We start from the raw sequence: 16,486 nt of genomic DNA, 5'->3' as shown, positions 1-16,486 counted from the left end.
CTCGCTTGTCTGTAGAGCGCCCGGGATAGGAGTTGTAAGTGAACACTGCGAGGAAATGTTTCGCTTTGGGTTTCCTTTTCTCCTTCTAACGATTTCCTTTTCCTCACTCAGAGCCGGGTTGGGGCGGGGGGAGCGCGGGCAGCAGGGCTGTGCCGGGGCCGAGTGCTCTGCAGGGACCCGCCGCGGCCCCCGCCGCCCCCCGGCGGCTCCGCAGGTCGGCGCCCCTCGGCCCGGACGGTTCTGGGCCAGGACGGCTGGCGGGCCGGCCCTGCAGAGCTCGCCTGCTGTGGCCTGGCTGGATGGGAGGGGGAAGGCAGGAAGGCGAGGAAGGAGGGTCGTTACTATCTTCATTTTTTTTCCTTTCCTTTTGTTTTGATTAAGAGAAAAAAAAAAAAGAAAAAGAAAAAAAAAAAACAACAATCAATTTGCAGCTGACAGCCTTGAGAAGGCCTTTTTTTACTCTCTCTGTGTTTCCCCTATTTTTCTCTTCTCCTCATGTCATTGTGTTCCGCATCAAACCCCCTTAACATCCCTCAGAGCTACGAGAAGGTTGGTGTGGTTTTTTTCTTTTTTACTTTCTTTACCCACATTTTTACATTCTTAAGAGAAAATAAAAAATGAAAATTAAAAAAAATAATTTAAAAAAAAGAGAAAAAGCAAGAAATCTTTAAGATGAGCGAGACCCGCTGTTCCCGGGTCTTGCGGAGATGAGTTGAGTTGCATTGTGGGCCTCTATGCATCCTTTGGTAATGTTGCTGAGTTCTTGCACTTTCTGTCGTCATGGTTACCTTGCCGTTTGGACATTGGGCCTGATGCATGATAGGAGAATGTAACAATCTTCTTTGCATGCACTTTTTAAATTAATTACCAATTATTTTTTTCTGTATATAAGTATGTATAGTTTTTTTTGTTTGGTTTGTCTTTTTTTTTTTTTTTTGTTCCTTTTCTACGATTCTGATTGATTTGAAGTAGATTTACAATTACTTTCTAAGTGGTTCGTTCCGTTGAGTTTTTTGCTTTCTCTTGGTTTCCCGTTTCAGTTCTGGTTGGTTATGCTGTGCTGTAGTTGATTCCAAACGCATTGTGAGAAGCCAGTGTTCCTGCCCCCCCAGTGGTAACCGAACCCCCAGTCCTCAGCAGGAAGGGGTCACACAGCTCTAACGCCTGTCCGTGGAAGCACTGCTGTTGGGGACGAGCCTTTGTCGTGAGAGGAGGGAGGGACCTGGGAAGTGGAAAAGATGGTCGGAGGGCAGAGCGAGGGCAGGGCCGGGCCGCGTGCCTCGGCTGGGGGCGGCTGCCCCCCAGTTCCTGCACGCAGAGGACGCAGGACGGCCCAGCCGCGCTGTGCAGAGCCAAGGCACCGCACGCAGGAGCTGCTCTGCCGCGGGAGGACGGAGCTCCCTCCGTGCCCCACCGCACGCAGGCGTCTGCCCCTCACAGCCCGCATCTCACGGCTCTGCCTCCCCGCTGGCCCTCCTTGTCCCCTGGCATTGGGGCACCTCGAAAAGCAGCCGGCGCAGCGAGCTCCGAAGTGCTGCTGCCAGACAAGGCAGAGCCCTCCTTTGGAGAGGAGTGTGGAAAGAGAAATGCAGCAGCAGTAGACGCGAAAGATGCTGCAGGGGCACATCTGGCAGCTGCATTCCACATTGTAAACAGCAATAAGAAATCTGACGAGTTACATTCGAGCTGAAAATGCCTCTTTTCCCTCTTCTCATCTCCCTGTTTATCCCCATTAAGCTTCTGTTGCCTCCCATGTGTGCATCCTGAGCGGGCAGCCACATGGGATAGTAAACAGGTGGGTTTTTGCAGTGTGTTAGTTGTACCTCTGGTGCTTGGTGCTTTTGCCCTGTGCAGAATTGAATGCCCTTCTGTCCCTGTTTATGCATTTCCCTCCACCCATCAGTCCTCACTACTCAATAATCTACCAAAGGAGTGGCTTTCCTAGTGTACAGGTATTAAAGCTGTGTGATTTTTGAGAAATCCAGTGCAGTATTGACACAGTATCTGTCTCTCTCTTTCTCTGTCTCTCTCTTTCTCTCTGTCTTTCTCTCTCTTTTTCTTAAAATACTGAGATTTCAGTGCTCGGACCCTCAGTACTGGTATTCCCCCCCCCTTCAAGTCTCTCCCCTTCCCCCATAGGTACCACGGTACCTCTCTGAAATGCTGCACTGTTGATCATGTCTTTTAGAGCAGCCAGCTGTGGCTCTTCTAACTTTGCCTAATGCCAACAACAACCAAAAGACATCTCCCAGCCCCAGCATTCTATTTAAAGAAAAAGAAAAAAAGACGTGCTCTATTTAAAAAGAGCAAGAGAGAAGGAATAGAGTTTGAAATAAGGTGTTCCCATCCCACCTCCCTCCTGCCTGGGACTAAAAGGTGTTAGTCACCACTAATCACAGGATTTTCCTTCATGAATAGGAGTTTGAGTTTTAGGATTTAGATGCAATGAAAAAGGGATTTATACACCATTTATTTTTGTATTTGTTTATTTTATCTTTTATGAAATATCTCTAACGTGCCCTAACTGCATTGCTGCTGCTAGAATCACTTGTGGTCTGAGGAGGTCTTAAGATAAATTCTTCCTTAAGAGTGAATAGAAACAATAATAGCATCAAGAACAGTAAACTAAAGCTAAATTGAATGCAGTCACTGTAGGCTTGAATGGCACTGGGCAAGGAAACAGAGACTCGAAACCCACTCCAGGCAGTTACCTGGTGTGATGGGAGTTAGGGGCATGGTCTTGAAGGTATTAGCCCGTGGTTTCACTGTGTATCATTGTGGATCAGATCGCGTCACAGTCCAAAATAAGTCTGCTAGCAGGGAATTTCCAAGCTCAAAATGCAGAAGCATCTTCGTGGAGAGCTGCAGAAGCAGATCAGAAGTGGGGGAGAGGAGTTGTGCCTGCAGCTCGGCCCATTGGGAAGTCCTGTGTAACGAGTGTCTTTCTTGCTGGTGGGGTTTGGAGCCTGCTGCCTCTCCCTCTCTCCCTGCACAGCCATAGGGCTGGCAGAGCTGAGTGGCCTTCGTTCAGCTGGGGCACAAGGAAGCCTTTTTGGCACTTTAACAGGCTTTGAGTCTTGTCCGGAAGAGCTGAGACACTCACTGCTCTCTGATGGGTGGAACCAGGCTTGAAACCCAGCAGTGCCTTTCTGCAGGCATCAGTGAATCTCCCAGGCCATGCCCCACAGAGGTCCCATAGTGCTTGTCTAAGGTCTATGGCCGCAGCTGTTTTGCTCCCTTGAAATGGAGCAGTTTGTAGCTCCTGTCTAACTGAGAGCTTTAAGCTCTTACGTCTGTGCTGTTTTGATTTCAATAGCCAGCTGCTTGGCTCAGCGTGCGAGGACTGTCCCTGCATGCTCTCCCTTACTACAGATGGAAGGAGGAAGGAACACAGCACCGCGCTGTGGGCTGCGCTTCAGCAACCTCTGCAGAGCTGCTGCTGGTTCCGGGCAAATGGCCATGGTTGAATTTACCAGAACTCAAAACGTTGCCCTGTTTCACACAGCAGCGACCCGTCGGGAGTTACAAAAGGCAGCAGTTGTGGTGCTGGAAGGATGAACCCTTTTCCTCTCTGTTCGAGATTCTGGTCGCTGCACAGAGGTTTTTAAATGGCTCAACAGGCATTTAAAGCAGCACAATGCTTGGGCTGTGCCTCTGCTGCTGCTGGAGTCGAGCACGGGGCTCGTGCACCCAGAAGCAGTTTTGCAGCCAGGTTCCTGCTGAGAACATTTCCAGTATTTTTCAAGGCCCTCTGGAAAACCTCAACTCATTTGGAGGCTGAAGGTGAAACCGGGCCAGGGGTAAACACATCAGAGCAAAGCTAGTTCTATTCAGTTAACACAAAAGCCATGGAAAATGCAGAAATAGCATGCATAGGACCTCAGGAAATACGGCTTCAAAATTTATTAAAATGTGACAAATGTAAGGAGTAAAGTAGCCCTTAGTCCTCTCCTGGGTTAAGTTCAGCTCATATAATTTGACCATTAAACAGAGCTGCTGGTTCCTCAGTCCATCCCTCCATAAACAAGTGGAACAGCTGCCAAGCTGTTTAACTCTCAGTATCTTTTAGAGATCAGAAGGAAATAATTTCAGTTGCGCTGTGGATTTCACAAACGTCCACGAGGTCAATACAGTCGTTGATGTCTTAAAACACAGGGATGGAAATCCCTTCCTGGCTTTGCATTAGTTAGTTCCTTAACGGGAAGGAGGGAGGCAGAACCACCATGCGAACAGCTGCCCCTGCAGTGCTGGTTTCCAGGCTCTGGAGTTCAGGGAGGGGTTGTTTGGTGACGATTTGGGCCTCGTTGGCACTTCCACGGGTGGGGGAGCGCCCTGCCTCTTTTTGGGGTGTCCTCAGCTCTGAAACTGTAGTTCCAAACCAAACCGACAAATCTGCTGTGTTTCTGCAGAAGGATTTCTCAAGGGTATCAGGAAACAGATACGAAAAGCCACCACCCAAAAAAGCAAATCAAAACTATATATATATGTATATCTATGTATATCTATGTATATCTCTATAGAGGGCACTTTGCAGGAACACTGTGCTGTACTGATCTCGAAATCTCTGCCTGCCTGTGTCTCTTACACCTTTTGCATCGCTGTTCTCTTTGTTTCAGGGGAAAAAATTAGATTACACCTTGTCAAATTAACAAAAATAACATAGCAAAGCCTCTGTTTAGTTTTACAGATCTGCTTGAAAAACAATTGGGTTCTGATTGTTTCATATTCAATCCTGTAAAAACCACCAGAAAAAAAAAAAAAAAAGAAAAAAAAAAGAATTGCAAAAGACGAGAGATACTCAGCCAGCCTGTCACTCAAATCATGTGTGTTTTTAAGTGGAAAAGTAACAATGATTGGGAAGGTAATGGATTTCCTCCAGACCAATTCCAAGCCTTGGTCTCATTCTTTATTTATCTACCTATTTACTTATTTATTTTTATTTACCATGAAGGAAATCAGGACGGAGGTGGGCGCACAGGGAAGTATCTCTTCCTCTGGAGGGACGGAGGTCAGAAACCCAAACCCCCGCCGCGTCTCACCGTGCGGTGATTTTGGAATTGGAACGGGAGAGGAAGGGCGGCTGCCGCGCAGCCTGGGGCAGGGATGCACCACCTTTTGGGAGGGGAGGACAGGTGTAATCTAAGCTTCACTAATAATGTAGAGGCTGCACATTATTTTGGCACCCTTTCCCCTGCCCCTCCTCATTTTGGAGCAAGACGGAATGACTCCTGTCTCACCAAAATGGCCAATAATGTCCGCCTTCTCACCTCATTTGGAGCAGCAGCTTGCTGAGTGTCAAAATGTTTAATACCATTTGGTTTTGTTTGGTGCTTTCAACCACTCACTTCACTTTCTGTTCTTTCCTTTTTTCAATTAATTTCTCCTTTAACATATAAAGTGTGTTTATCTTTTGGTTGCTTTTTAACGTGAATCGGGGTTTGAAGCGGTGGGATCTGGTGTAGATGTTCTCCTTTCCCCACCTCACTCCTCCTCCAACATTTTTCTCCTTGAGCTGATCTGGAAAGGGCTTAACAAGTGGAACCAGTGGGTGTCCCTCAGGTTTCTCTCACTAGCAGCGTCCTGGGAACGCATTGTAAGGATGGTTTCTGGTGTTGCAAAAGTCAGCCCTGGATCTCCCAGTGTCTCTTCCGACCAGGTCTGTAAACCTGTCCTTTCCAAAACATCTCCCACCTGGGGACCCCAGCAATTTTTAATGGAATGGTGGGGGGGAACCTAAGTGATGTTGATTGGTACCTTTTTGTGGGAAAGAGTAATGCACCAAAAATGCCACTCACAGAACACAACCCGAGTTAACCTCTCTGTATTGATGAGCAGCAACAAAACCAATTGGCTTTAAAGGCTGTGAAAAGCAGTGGATCTGTTCAGTTTCTACTGAAAACTAACCAGGACTTGGGGGCACGTTTGCCTGTGTGAAATACCCAGCAGCGTAAAACAAACTCAAAACAAATTGGAGTTAAGAAATCTTTCAGTGCCTCATAAATCGCTTCCCTGCACTGATTGAATTGCATCACAAGTGTCCAGCTCCAGTTGTGATGTCTGGTTCTATCAGCAGTGAGCTGTATCCTTGTTTAAAAAAAGCACCTGAGAGTTTTTTGGCTGTTGAAAATGTCTGTTTGTCAGTGCCTGCTTGTGTGTGTCTGTCAGGAGATGCTGCACATGCACATGGAGCATGCACGGGTGTCTGCATGTTGGCTTTGTAAAATAGGTTTGACAAAGCTGTCATGGAAACCAAACATCCCTGAGACTCAGGGCTGAGGGGCTTCTTGGGAGCAGCAGGAGTTGTAGGCCTTGGTCTGGCTGCACCCTCAGCATCTGATGGGAGAGACGAAAAGCGTGTGGTGGTGGTGACTTCTGCCATCCTTGCGCTGGCACTTGGGATATTTTTATCTGCACAGTAGCAGAGACTGCCTTCAGAAATGCTGTTGTCTCCAGGTTAGAAGTCTGCTTTGTGCCCCTGTAAGGCAGTGAATGAGTACTAGTAGAAAAACAGGCTGAAGTTCTGGAAGAGCAAAGGGCTGCCCTGCTCCGGAAATGGGATGTTCCTGTCTGAGACATACCGAGGGAGCCCAGCCCTAGAAAGGAAGGGCGATGAGATGTGTGATAAAATGGTGGAGTGTGAGAGAAGTGGTCTATAAAGTGGAGCCTTGAGTGCCCCATCACTACTTCTCCATTCCAGAGAGGGCAGCTCTTCCTCTTAGCTTTCCAGTCCTTCGAGTTTGTTGGATGACAAAGCAGAAAGATTCATTTTTCTGCATTTTTAGATGGAAAATAAATCACTTTTTCAGCTGCTATGCATGAAACCCAGCTGGAGCCAGAGCTGAAATTGCTCTCGATTGAGTCTCTCACTGCTCTTCAAGCTTTCTTCCCATCACCACTCTCCTCCTAAGCTCTGACCCAAACGCTGACCCAGAGATTCTCAGCTTGAGAAGTCTCATGTCAGCAGTCACATCAGAGTGGTATGGCAATTAAATCAAACAGTAAACATGGTTCCTGGTGTCCAGAGACAAGCCCTACAAGTATTTCCTGTTAGAGTAAATGCTGTTGTCACAGCCCTGAGCCCTGGCAGGGATGCACTTAGGGACTCGCTGGGATCTCCAGCCTCAGCTAGCGCTGGAGTTGTTTTCACATCCCAGGCTGATGTGTGGATGTTTGTACAGTTGTGCACACGCAGGAGTGTGTAGATTTTTTGGAACCAGGGAATGCTACTGCCTCTTTTGCTCTTGCATTCGTCTGCCAATAACCCTAATCCAAATTCTGCCTTTTCACAGAACGTGCGGTGTCTTCAGCTGGCACCAGATGTCCTGGCTGCTTCCCATTAGTTAAGTGTGACAAATGCTGTTAAAGCAGCCGAGCAGTGAGGCTGTCCCAAAGCCCACAGAGCTGACCTGAAGCCCTGGGTGCTGCGAGGGTGGTGAGAATCACTTCCCACATGGACGTGCAGAGGAGGTGGGCTCATGGCTGGGCTCCTGAGCTTGTGTTCTGTGAGTGGCTCTTCCTTTCCCTGCCAAAAACACACAGACAGCAGCGTGCCCCCTTTCAGACTCCGATTCTCAACACTCTGCCATACATCAAATGATGATTTTCAGTTATTAAATTCTGGTTTTTGTTTTGTTTTGTTTTGCTTTTTTTTCCCCCTTTCCTCTTTTAGTTTGGTTTTATTTCTTTGTGAATAGCCTCGGTTTGAATTAATTGTCTTGTTCTGTTTCCATGACAACTCGGTGTTTGCATCCCACCTGCCGTTGTTTGTTGCTGTTGATGCTGTTTGCTGGCTGGATCTTGTCCGGCGGATGTCTCCCCATTTCTCCTCACCTCTCCCCACCTGCCTCCCCTCTCCAGAAGGTTACATGTCAGCCCTTCCTCAGAAGAGCCATCCCCACCTAGATCTGTCTGCATGTTGACCCCACTTGTTTCTCTTTGAGTTCTCTCCATCTTGTCTCAGACTGTGACCGGTGTGGTCTTCACATGGCTCCATTTTCTGAAATGTGATACCTCCCGTAACAGACAGTGGAAGGAAGGATGGAGTAGGTAGCAGGGATGTACCCTCAGGTCAAAGGCTACAAATCTTCCACGTAGGTATGACAGGGGGGAGCAAGAAGCACGTTGCCTGCTCTTGCAAGCCTGTCCTGGTGCCTGCGCTTGTGCAGCGCCATGGTGCTCTCCTTACACCTTTCTGTAAGCAGAAAGACTCTGCTAGTGGTAGTGCCAGGTGAGTTTTCAGTCCCTCTCTCTGCATTCGCGTCCCTTCCCCAGCCGCACTGCAGGTGAAGGCATGCTGTCCATCCCCTTTGCAAATGCGTGCATGCAGGAATTCCCCTCTGACATATCAAAGTTCCTAATGCCTGAAAGCTGGAAGTCTTCTCTTCCTCCCCTCTCTGGTGCTTGGGTAGCAGTAACTGCAGAAAAGAATCCAGTATCATGATGGAGAGAGCGCACCTTCCTATGAAGGCATCTCCTTGTCTTTTTGTGGGAGGACGTGGAGCCGTATTTGGCTTTCATTTAACACAACTGCACTAAATGGAAAACAGCCGCTGTCCCTCCTGGCAGCACCCTTCCTGCCTGAAAGGGTTCCAGTGCTGAGTGGCAGCCAGAGGGAGTAGGCTGAGAAGTAGGTACTGGAAAAGCCAGGGGCATCTGAACGCACTGGAACTCGGGAAGAGAGATTGCAGGCTTAGCTTTGAGTCCTCTGCATTGCTATTGCATGGATGCAGCTGTTTCTGACTTTAGAGAGGTTGCTCAGAGGAGCAGAACTTCATAGCAGTGTTTTGCAGGCCCCAGCACTCCTCCTGCCCCTCGCTGCCCCTTCCCGAGGGCTGTTCATTGCATGGCTCTCTCCTGAGCTGGAAGCATTCCTGCTCCTTTTCTCCCTGGGCTGCTGCCGCTTCTCGGGGTCTGGGCCCTTCTCCCTCTGCTTGTGGGATGGGGACTCTGTGCTCAGCTCCCTGCCAGGGCCCCTCTGACCCACCTCCATCACCACTTTGTCCTTTCTCCTGCTTCCCCCGAAGGAGCAGCACCGCCTCAGCTGCCCTTAGTTCAGAAAATGGAGCCAAGGAAACCATACCGTCCCCTGCGTCCATGTTCTTACCGTGTCAGGTCTGGAAGCTGCATCCACTTCTCTGCTAAGGAGATGCACAGAACATGTCACTGTTTTCTCAACGTTAAATTTTCATTACCTTGTTTTTCTTATTAATTCTATTCTATTTATTATTCCGCCAGGGCTGAGATGTGACAATGTGAGCCACCACATTGGGTCACATCAGCTAGAAAAGTATGCAGCATTAAAGTGGGTTTCCCCCTCCCCTCCCTCTTTCTCTCTTCTCTCCCTCCCCTCCTGTTCTCCTCCTTGTCTTCTTCTTCCTCTGTCGCTCTCTTCCTATCCTGTATCCACGTGGGCATTTGCTAGCGCCCATAAATTCGATTTCTCTGCATTTTCCTCTTTCTCTCTCTATCTCTTTCTCTCTTTTTTTCTCTGTCTCTTTTTTACCTATTTTGCATGATGTTTGTGACTCTGAGAGCTGCATCTATCAATGGAACCGTGTCAGATCTTAAAGAGGCTTTGTTAGGGTTTCTATACCCGAAAACCACAAAAATTTCATTAGAGTTTCTCATCTTTTCCACGCTCGTTCTCTCCCCAGGGGGACGGCTCTCACACTCAACCACCAGCTAAACGTTTTACCCATTTGGGGCTGTGCCACGTCTCTCTCGGTTACATCCCATGGCTCTCTGCAAGACTTGGCCTTTCGAACCAGGCGAAATCTTGAGAAGTTCCCACCTCCGCGCCCGCCCTCCCCGCCACCACCCCTGGGCTGGGGACATCCTGGGGCCGTGGTGGCGGGGGAGCTCCTGCAATGGGGCCGAGCCGACCCCGTGGCGGGGGGAGCGGGGAGCTGGGGTCCCCAGCGGAGGAGATTTCCGCGTCTCACCACGCCAGCTCTGTGCCTGTAAAGATGAGAAATTGCTAATAAATTTTTGTGTATTTATCTGTGCTGTGATGGGTCTAATCTTGATCAATGGAACCCTGTTGCTATGAAATACCGCTTTTATGTCTATATTCTATATATTGTTTGTGAAGTAAACATTTATTTGAAGTTTAATTTTATTGGTTTTTGGTTTTTGATTTCTAGTTTATTTGATTTCTGTTTTTTTTAAATGAAGGAAGAAAATGAATAGTGACAAACACCGTCTATATTTAAATTATCTTTTGCTCTTTTTTCTTTTTCTCCCTTTTCTTCTTTTTTTCTTTCTTTCTTCTTCTTTTTTTTTTTTTTTTTTTTCCTTTGTTTTGGTTTTGGTTTCGTTTCGTTTTGTTTTTTTGTTACCTCTGTGCGTCTCGTCCGCAGTTCGGCGCGTGGCCCCTCGCTTCTCCATCCTCCCCGTCAGCCACGAAATCATGCCCGGGGGCAACGTCAACATCACCTGCGTGGCGGTGGGCTCGCCCATGCCCTACGTCAAGTGGATGCAAGGAGCGGAGGACCTGACACCCGAAGACGACATGCCCGTGGGCCGCAACGTCCTGGAGCTCACGGATGTCAAGGATTCCGCCAACTACACGTGTGTGGCCATGTCCAGTCTGGGAGTCATAGAAGCCGTTGCTCAGATCACGGTGAAATGTAAGGGAGTGTGAGCACGCCTGCGTGAGCGAGTGCGTGGGTCCCCCGACTGTGCATGTCTGCAGGAGCGCGAACACAATGAGTGAGCTGCTGCGTCCGTGTGTCCGTGTGCGAGGCACTGCTGCGTGCGTGGTCGTTCGGGGGTGTCTGAGCATGCGTGCACAGCCAGCGTGGGCATGCGTCGTGTTCGTGCATGTGAGCACCAGTAGATCCGTGTTGTGCCTGTGAGCCTTCGCCAGAGCATGGGCGCCTGTGTCACCTTGGCACTGCGTTGGGATGAGAGGAGCTGTGCCTGCTCGCGTCTTTGTGTGCCTGCATGAGGTGAGCCTGTGACTGATCTGCTTGTAATGGATGTGGGACGTGATCGTGCATGAAAAAAAGGTGGTTGTGCATGAATGTGTGTGCATGTGAGTCAGAGCAAAGTGGCTGTATGGGCATGCAGGTGCCTGACTGCATGTATGTGAGTCCTTTTTGGTGCAGGCCTGTATGTACATGTGTACGTGAGCATGAGCAGGAAGATAAACTTGCGCATCACGAGTGCCACGTGCTGGGATCTGTGCATGCATCTTTGGGGATCCCACGCACCAATTCCCAGTGAATGGGACACTGCTGGCTTGAAATCTTTCCTTGCTTTTGGACCACTGGGCTGTCTGTTACGAAGATAATTGGTTTAAAACCCTGCTTGCTTGTTCCTTTCTTGGGTATGGGGCTGGCAGGGCAGATTGCAAGGAGCCGTGGGTGGCTTGAAGCCTGCATGCCATCCCTTTCCAAGGTTAGAGATGCAGCCGAGGCCCTGAGGCTCTCTGACACGTATGCCCTCAAGTCTACATCCAGCATCTTAGTGGCTGTTGTTGCCTCAGCAAGAGGTGACATAACCCCAGCTTCCAGCTAGCAATTCCCAGGAGGAGCACAGGTGCAATCTTCAATCTATTCTGTCCTCAGCAGGGGAGTATTTAAGCCCAAGCGGGATGCCCCTGTGGTTGGGTGAGTGTAGAGCTCTTGTATGAGCTGGTGTTTGCTCTGAGTGATGGCATTGCCTGACAGGGATCTGGGGGTGGTGGGGTGGGAGAGGAATTGGAGAGGAGGGGGAGAGGAAGAGAAGTAACTTGGAGAATGGGAAGGCTAACAAGAAGCCGTCCTGATTGTGGCAGTGCATCTGGCTAAGGAAGGGCTCACCGTAGAAGTGAGTAGGGACCAGTGAGTCTTGCCATGACGCTCGTGCTATGAGCTCACGTGTTGGTTAAAGGATGCTTGTGGCTGGACTAAAGTGCTCCTTATTCTCCTGAGTATTTTCCTTCTCTTCCCTCTTATGCTGTTAATTTAAAAGGCCTTGCTTCTGCTTCTAGCTGTCCTCTATGGAATCGTGCCATGCTGGTACATTCTGCCCTTTGTTTTATTTTGGTACCCCTTTTGTTCCCCTTACATTCCTGTGTGTAAGCATCTGCAATATTTGCCAGTCAGAAGACAACTGAGAAATTAAAGCTTTAGAACCTCAAGTTTAGAGAAGATATGATCGGAAGGGGTCTAAAGCATGCAGTGAGGAAAACACATCAAGCTTGCTGGTAAAGGTTTCCCGTATTTAGCATACAGTCTCCAGCATGTTAGTCTTTATTTGAGAAACGAGGTAGACAGACATTCACTAATTAAGACATTTGTGGATGGCAATTAAGTACTGCACATACTGATAGCTTTCTAGTTCTGGATATTGCAGTCCTCGCTGTCCCGCTACCAGCATGCTAGACGTGGAGAAATTCAGCAGTGCCAGAGCTGGGCAGCTAGTGCTGCTTCAGAGGATCTGATTATGTGCTCTGGAGGAGCTCATGCAAAACTGCTTTTCCTTACTGCCCCTTGAGCTGAAGGATGTTCAGCTGAAGTCTGCACTAATGATTCCAGATGTTTAGCTGAGCACTTCTCTTCTGATGGAGCAGCTTAAGAAGAATAATAGAGTGTATAACTAGGTTCATAATATTTCAGCAGCACTTTGCTGAACTGACGCACTGTGATTGGTGCTGTGCCTCTGGCTCCTAAGCCCTAACCAGCCCAATTAGGCACCATTTCAGCATACTTTTTTGTGGGGTTTTTTTAATGTCTGTTCTTCCTGATTCTCAGCGCTGCCCAAGGCTCCTGGGACACCAGTGGTGACAGAGACGACAGCAACGAGCATTACCATCACCTGGGACTCTGGAAATCCAGACCCTGTGTCCTACTATGTCATTGAATACAAGTCTAAAAGCCAGGATGGACCATATCAGATCAAAGAGGACATCACCACCACGCGCTACAGCATTGGGGGGCTCAGCCCCAACTCTGAGTATGAGATCTGGGTCTCTGCAGTCAACAGCATTGGGCAGGGGCCTCCCAGTGAGTCAGTGGTCACTCGCACTGGGGAACAAGCTCCTGCCAGTGCCCCCCGTAATGTGCAGGGACGAATGCTGAGCAGCACCACTATGATTATCCAGTGGGAGGAACCAGTGGAGCCCAATGGGCAGATCCGTGGCTATCGTGTGTATTACACTATGGAGCCTGACCAACCTGTCAGCAACTGGCAGAAGCACAATGTGGATGACAGTCTCCTCACCACGGTGGGCAGCCTCCTTGAGGATGAAACCTACACGGTTCGGGTCCTGGCCTTCACCTCTGTGGGAGATGGCCCTCTTTCTGACCCCATCCAGGTTAAGACGCAGCAGGGAGGTGAGTACCTGCATAACTGACCTTGGAGGCACTGGGCTGCAGGAGGGCGAGGTGTTGGTTCATAGCATTATCCAGCTGTGACTGCTGTGTCACCAGAGCATCTTTTTATTTACTAATTCAGTTTGGTTAAAACAGGAGTAACTTTCTAGGAGGAGGTTTGGTCCAGCAACTGTAGCCCAAGGGGCTGGCAGTGATTTTTGTTCTGTCTTTGCTCGGAAAGGCTGTTGTTTAACTGGGAAGGGCAAGCAGTTATGCAGGGGAGAATCCATTTTTGCTGATCCATTCTCCAGAGTGAGATGTCTTAAAGTTTCCACTTTATAAATGTCTTTAATACATGTGAAAACTCTTGCTGCCCAGGGAATAGTGAAGCTGAATTCGTTAAAGTAACCGCCTTCTCAGAGCTGAATGGAGGTGGCATTTTACTGTTGACATGCTCTTTATACGCAGGCTTTGAAGAATTCTTCCAGTTTGTCAAGTTAACGTTCTTCCTCCTGTCTCTCATTTCGCCTCCTCTGCCCCTTCCCACCCCATGGCTGCCCTTCTCTGTGCCAGTTCCTGGGCAGCCGATGAACTTCCGAGCAGAAGCCAAGACAGAGACAAGCATCATGTTGTCATGGAGCCCACCTCGACAGGAGATCATAGTGAAGTATGAGCTCCTCTTTAAGGAAGGAGACCACGGCAGAGAGGTGAGTGTGGAGGAGCAGCACTACGGGTTGGGGCCCTGAGGAGCATCCTGGCCCTCCGTTCCTCGAGGTGGCTGAGAAAGGGGAGCAGGGCAGGTGTCTGGGCAGGGCTCGCCTCTGCTCTTTTTTGTTTGTTTTTATTTTTTTCTTCCCCCCTCGCCCATCTCAGGTGCCGAGGAACTTCGAGCCAGCGACCTCCTTCACCGTGGAAGGCCTGAAGCCCAACACTGAGTATGTCTTCCGACTGGCTGCCCGCTCGGCTCTGGGCCTGGGGGCCTTCACCCCGGAGGTCAGAGAGCGCACCTTGCAGTCTAGTAGGTGTCTCTCCTTTTCGCACCCTTCTCTGAGGGGAAGACAGTCAGGGAGCCAGAGATGGTGGGGTATGGAGCTGTGGGGAGGATGTTCGCAGTGCAGCGGCTTTCCACCCACCCGGGGTTCCCATGGCGGGCGGTGGGCATCTTCGGGACCCAGTACTTTCTCTCTGTAGACACAGAGGGCTGAGATGTGCTCAGCACACGGGGCTGGGGCACGCTCTGCGTGGCAGGCAGTGTGAAGTGAGTTAGCAGCGTCCATGCGATGGGTGGAGGGCAGTTTGATCTTGTGGATGGGCTCAGCTGGCCCTGGCGCTGAGCATGCTCAGGGAGGACAGCAGCCCACCATCGGGCAGCAGCTTGGCTGCCCACCTGACACGACCCAGCAGCCTCTGTCAGGAAGGCGGGCACAAGCAATGGAGCAGGGAGACGGTGGGGGACTCAGGAGGAAGAGGAGGAAGGAAGGTGATGAATCAAAAGTCCAATTTTTTTTACCAACTTTTGGGCAAGCAGTCTTCATGCTGTTCTCTGTGAGCGGCCTTGCAGGTGCTGGGAGGAAGACCTGCTGTCCTAAGGAGCAGGGAATGAGCCTAGCTGAGCTCCAGCAGAGGGGAGAGAGGAGTCGTGCGGAGGCTGTGGGGGATATTAATGACATCAGGATAGAGCGTATGCAACCAAAATGTGCTGGTTTTAGTTTAATGGATTGTCTCCCTTCGCTGTTGCCCTGGGGACAATAACCCTGGATGGCAATATTTCAACCTGGGCTTTTCACAGATCTTTGCTTTTAAATGAGGTGTTTTTTCACTGCATGAGTGGCTGTGGCAGCTGTTCTTTGTGTTTTCTGTCTCCTCTCATTTCTACTAAATCACTCCGCTGCAGTTTGGAGTAGCCGGGAGCAGAACTAACTCAGAAATTACTCTGGTCACCAGTGTGAGGAGAGAGTGTCTGCTCCCATCCCTCAACCCTTAACAAGGGGAGCAGTGGGCTGCTGGTGGGCGCCTGCTCTGTCTCCCCATTGCAGTTGTCACTCCCCGCTGTCTCTCTCTTTCTTTTTCCCATCTCTCTCCTTCTCCTTCTCTCCCCCCAGGAGTGGGATGAAAGAGGAGTCTCTTTCTGCATAGACAGAATTCCTTACGGGGTGCTCTGAGTCCATTCAAACATATTTTGTTTTCTTGTTTCCTTCAGATGTTCTTCCCCTTTTTTCCCTTTTTTCTTTCTTTTTCTTTTTTCTTTCTTTTTCTTTTTTTTTTTTTTTTTTTTTTTTTTGTATTCTCTGCACATATCCAAAGAAAATCCTTTCCTGACTTGGCTGCAGATTCAGTGGTTCTGTTCTCAGAATGGTACTGCCAAATGGGCCATTGCTATGGGGTGGGGGAAAATGAACTGAAAGAACCTGGAAAATAATTGTCAACCTTACCCACACTCTGCTTCTGTTTTGCAAGGGGTTTCCCTCCTTGAGATCCATGGGGATGGGAAGAAAAGAGAGTCTTGGATTTGTGCTTTCTGCTGGAAGGAGGGCTGGGGGTGCCGATGTCAGCAGGGCTTAGTGACACTGAATATTTTTCCCTAAAGGGTGAAGGGAAGGGAGTCCGGGAAAGAGGAAGGCTTTGGGTCTTTTTCTAACCTGGCACCTACCCAGAGTGAGGCCTGGTTTATTTCTCTGTAGCTCAGCTTTCAGAGGGATAGTCTCATTAGTTTAACGCTCTTAAGAACATCAGCTGGGAGCTGTCAGTGTCCTGTAACACGATGAAACATTTTTTCCTGGCTGGCTGTTGGAGGAACAAGTCAATTCTCCCTGGTCCAGGCGACATCCTTCGGCTCACAGACCGTCTGGCTCAAGACAGGCTTTTGTGTCTTCCCTCTGCAGCTCCTTTTCTGTTCAGCTCCTCCTTGGCCCGCTCAATGGCTCTTCTCTCTCTTCTCTCTTCTGCTATCTGCCTGCCTGCCTGCATGCTCTCTCAGCCCAGTGAAACCAGCTCCCTGCTCTCTGTCTGCCTGTCTCTTGCTGGGAGGTTTCACACCACGATGGCATCTTGTCTCTGCAGCAGCAAAGCCTCCCTCATTCTCCTGCAGCCTGCCAATGCTTTCAGTGCTCTTCCCCTCCTAGCTCAGCTGGCAAGCACGTGCCTGCATGCCGCAGCCCTCCCTGCATTGCACACCTTTCTGCACAACA

At 49.5% G+C, this 16,486-nt stretch overlaps 1 protein-coding gene across 13 annotated transcripts in view; it reads left to right on the top strand.

The window, feature by feature from the left end:
* PTPRS (protein tyrosine phosphatase receptor type S) overlaps window positions 1-16,486 on the top strand; it is an 88,371-nt gene that overhangs the window by 33,134 nt on the left and 38,751 nt on the right. For all 13 annotated transcript variants that reach the window (XM_042887299.1, XM_042887300.1, XM_042887298.1 and 10 more), the window contains exons 6-9: window positions 10,359-10,628; window positions 12,738-13,319; window positions 13,872-14,005; window positions 14,172-14,316. In XM_042887299.1, coding sequence (XP_042743233.1) covers window positions 10,359-10,628; window positions 12,738-13,319; window positions 13,872-14,005; window positions 14,172-14,316 — 1,131 coding nt within the window. The remainder of the gene's footprint in view (window positions 1-10,358; window positions 10,629-12,737; window positions 13,320-13,871; window positions 14,006-14,171; window positions 14,317-16,486) is intronic.

This window comes from Lagopus leucura, unplaced genomic scaffold (assembly GCF_019238085.1).
Source record: "Lagopus leucura isolate 7727_CA_CO unplaced genomic scaffold, USGS_WTPT01 Super-Scaffold_100076, whole genome shotgun sequence".
Taxonomy (NCBI): Eukaryota; Metazoa; Chordata; class Aves; order Galliformes; family Phasianidae; genus Lagopus; species Lagopus leucura.
The sequence above is the reverse complement of the archived record's forward strand: the minus strand, read 5'-3'. Positions and strand labels throughout refer to the sequence as shown.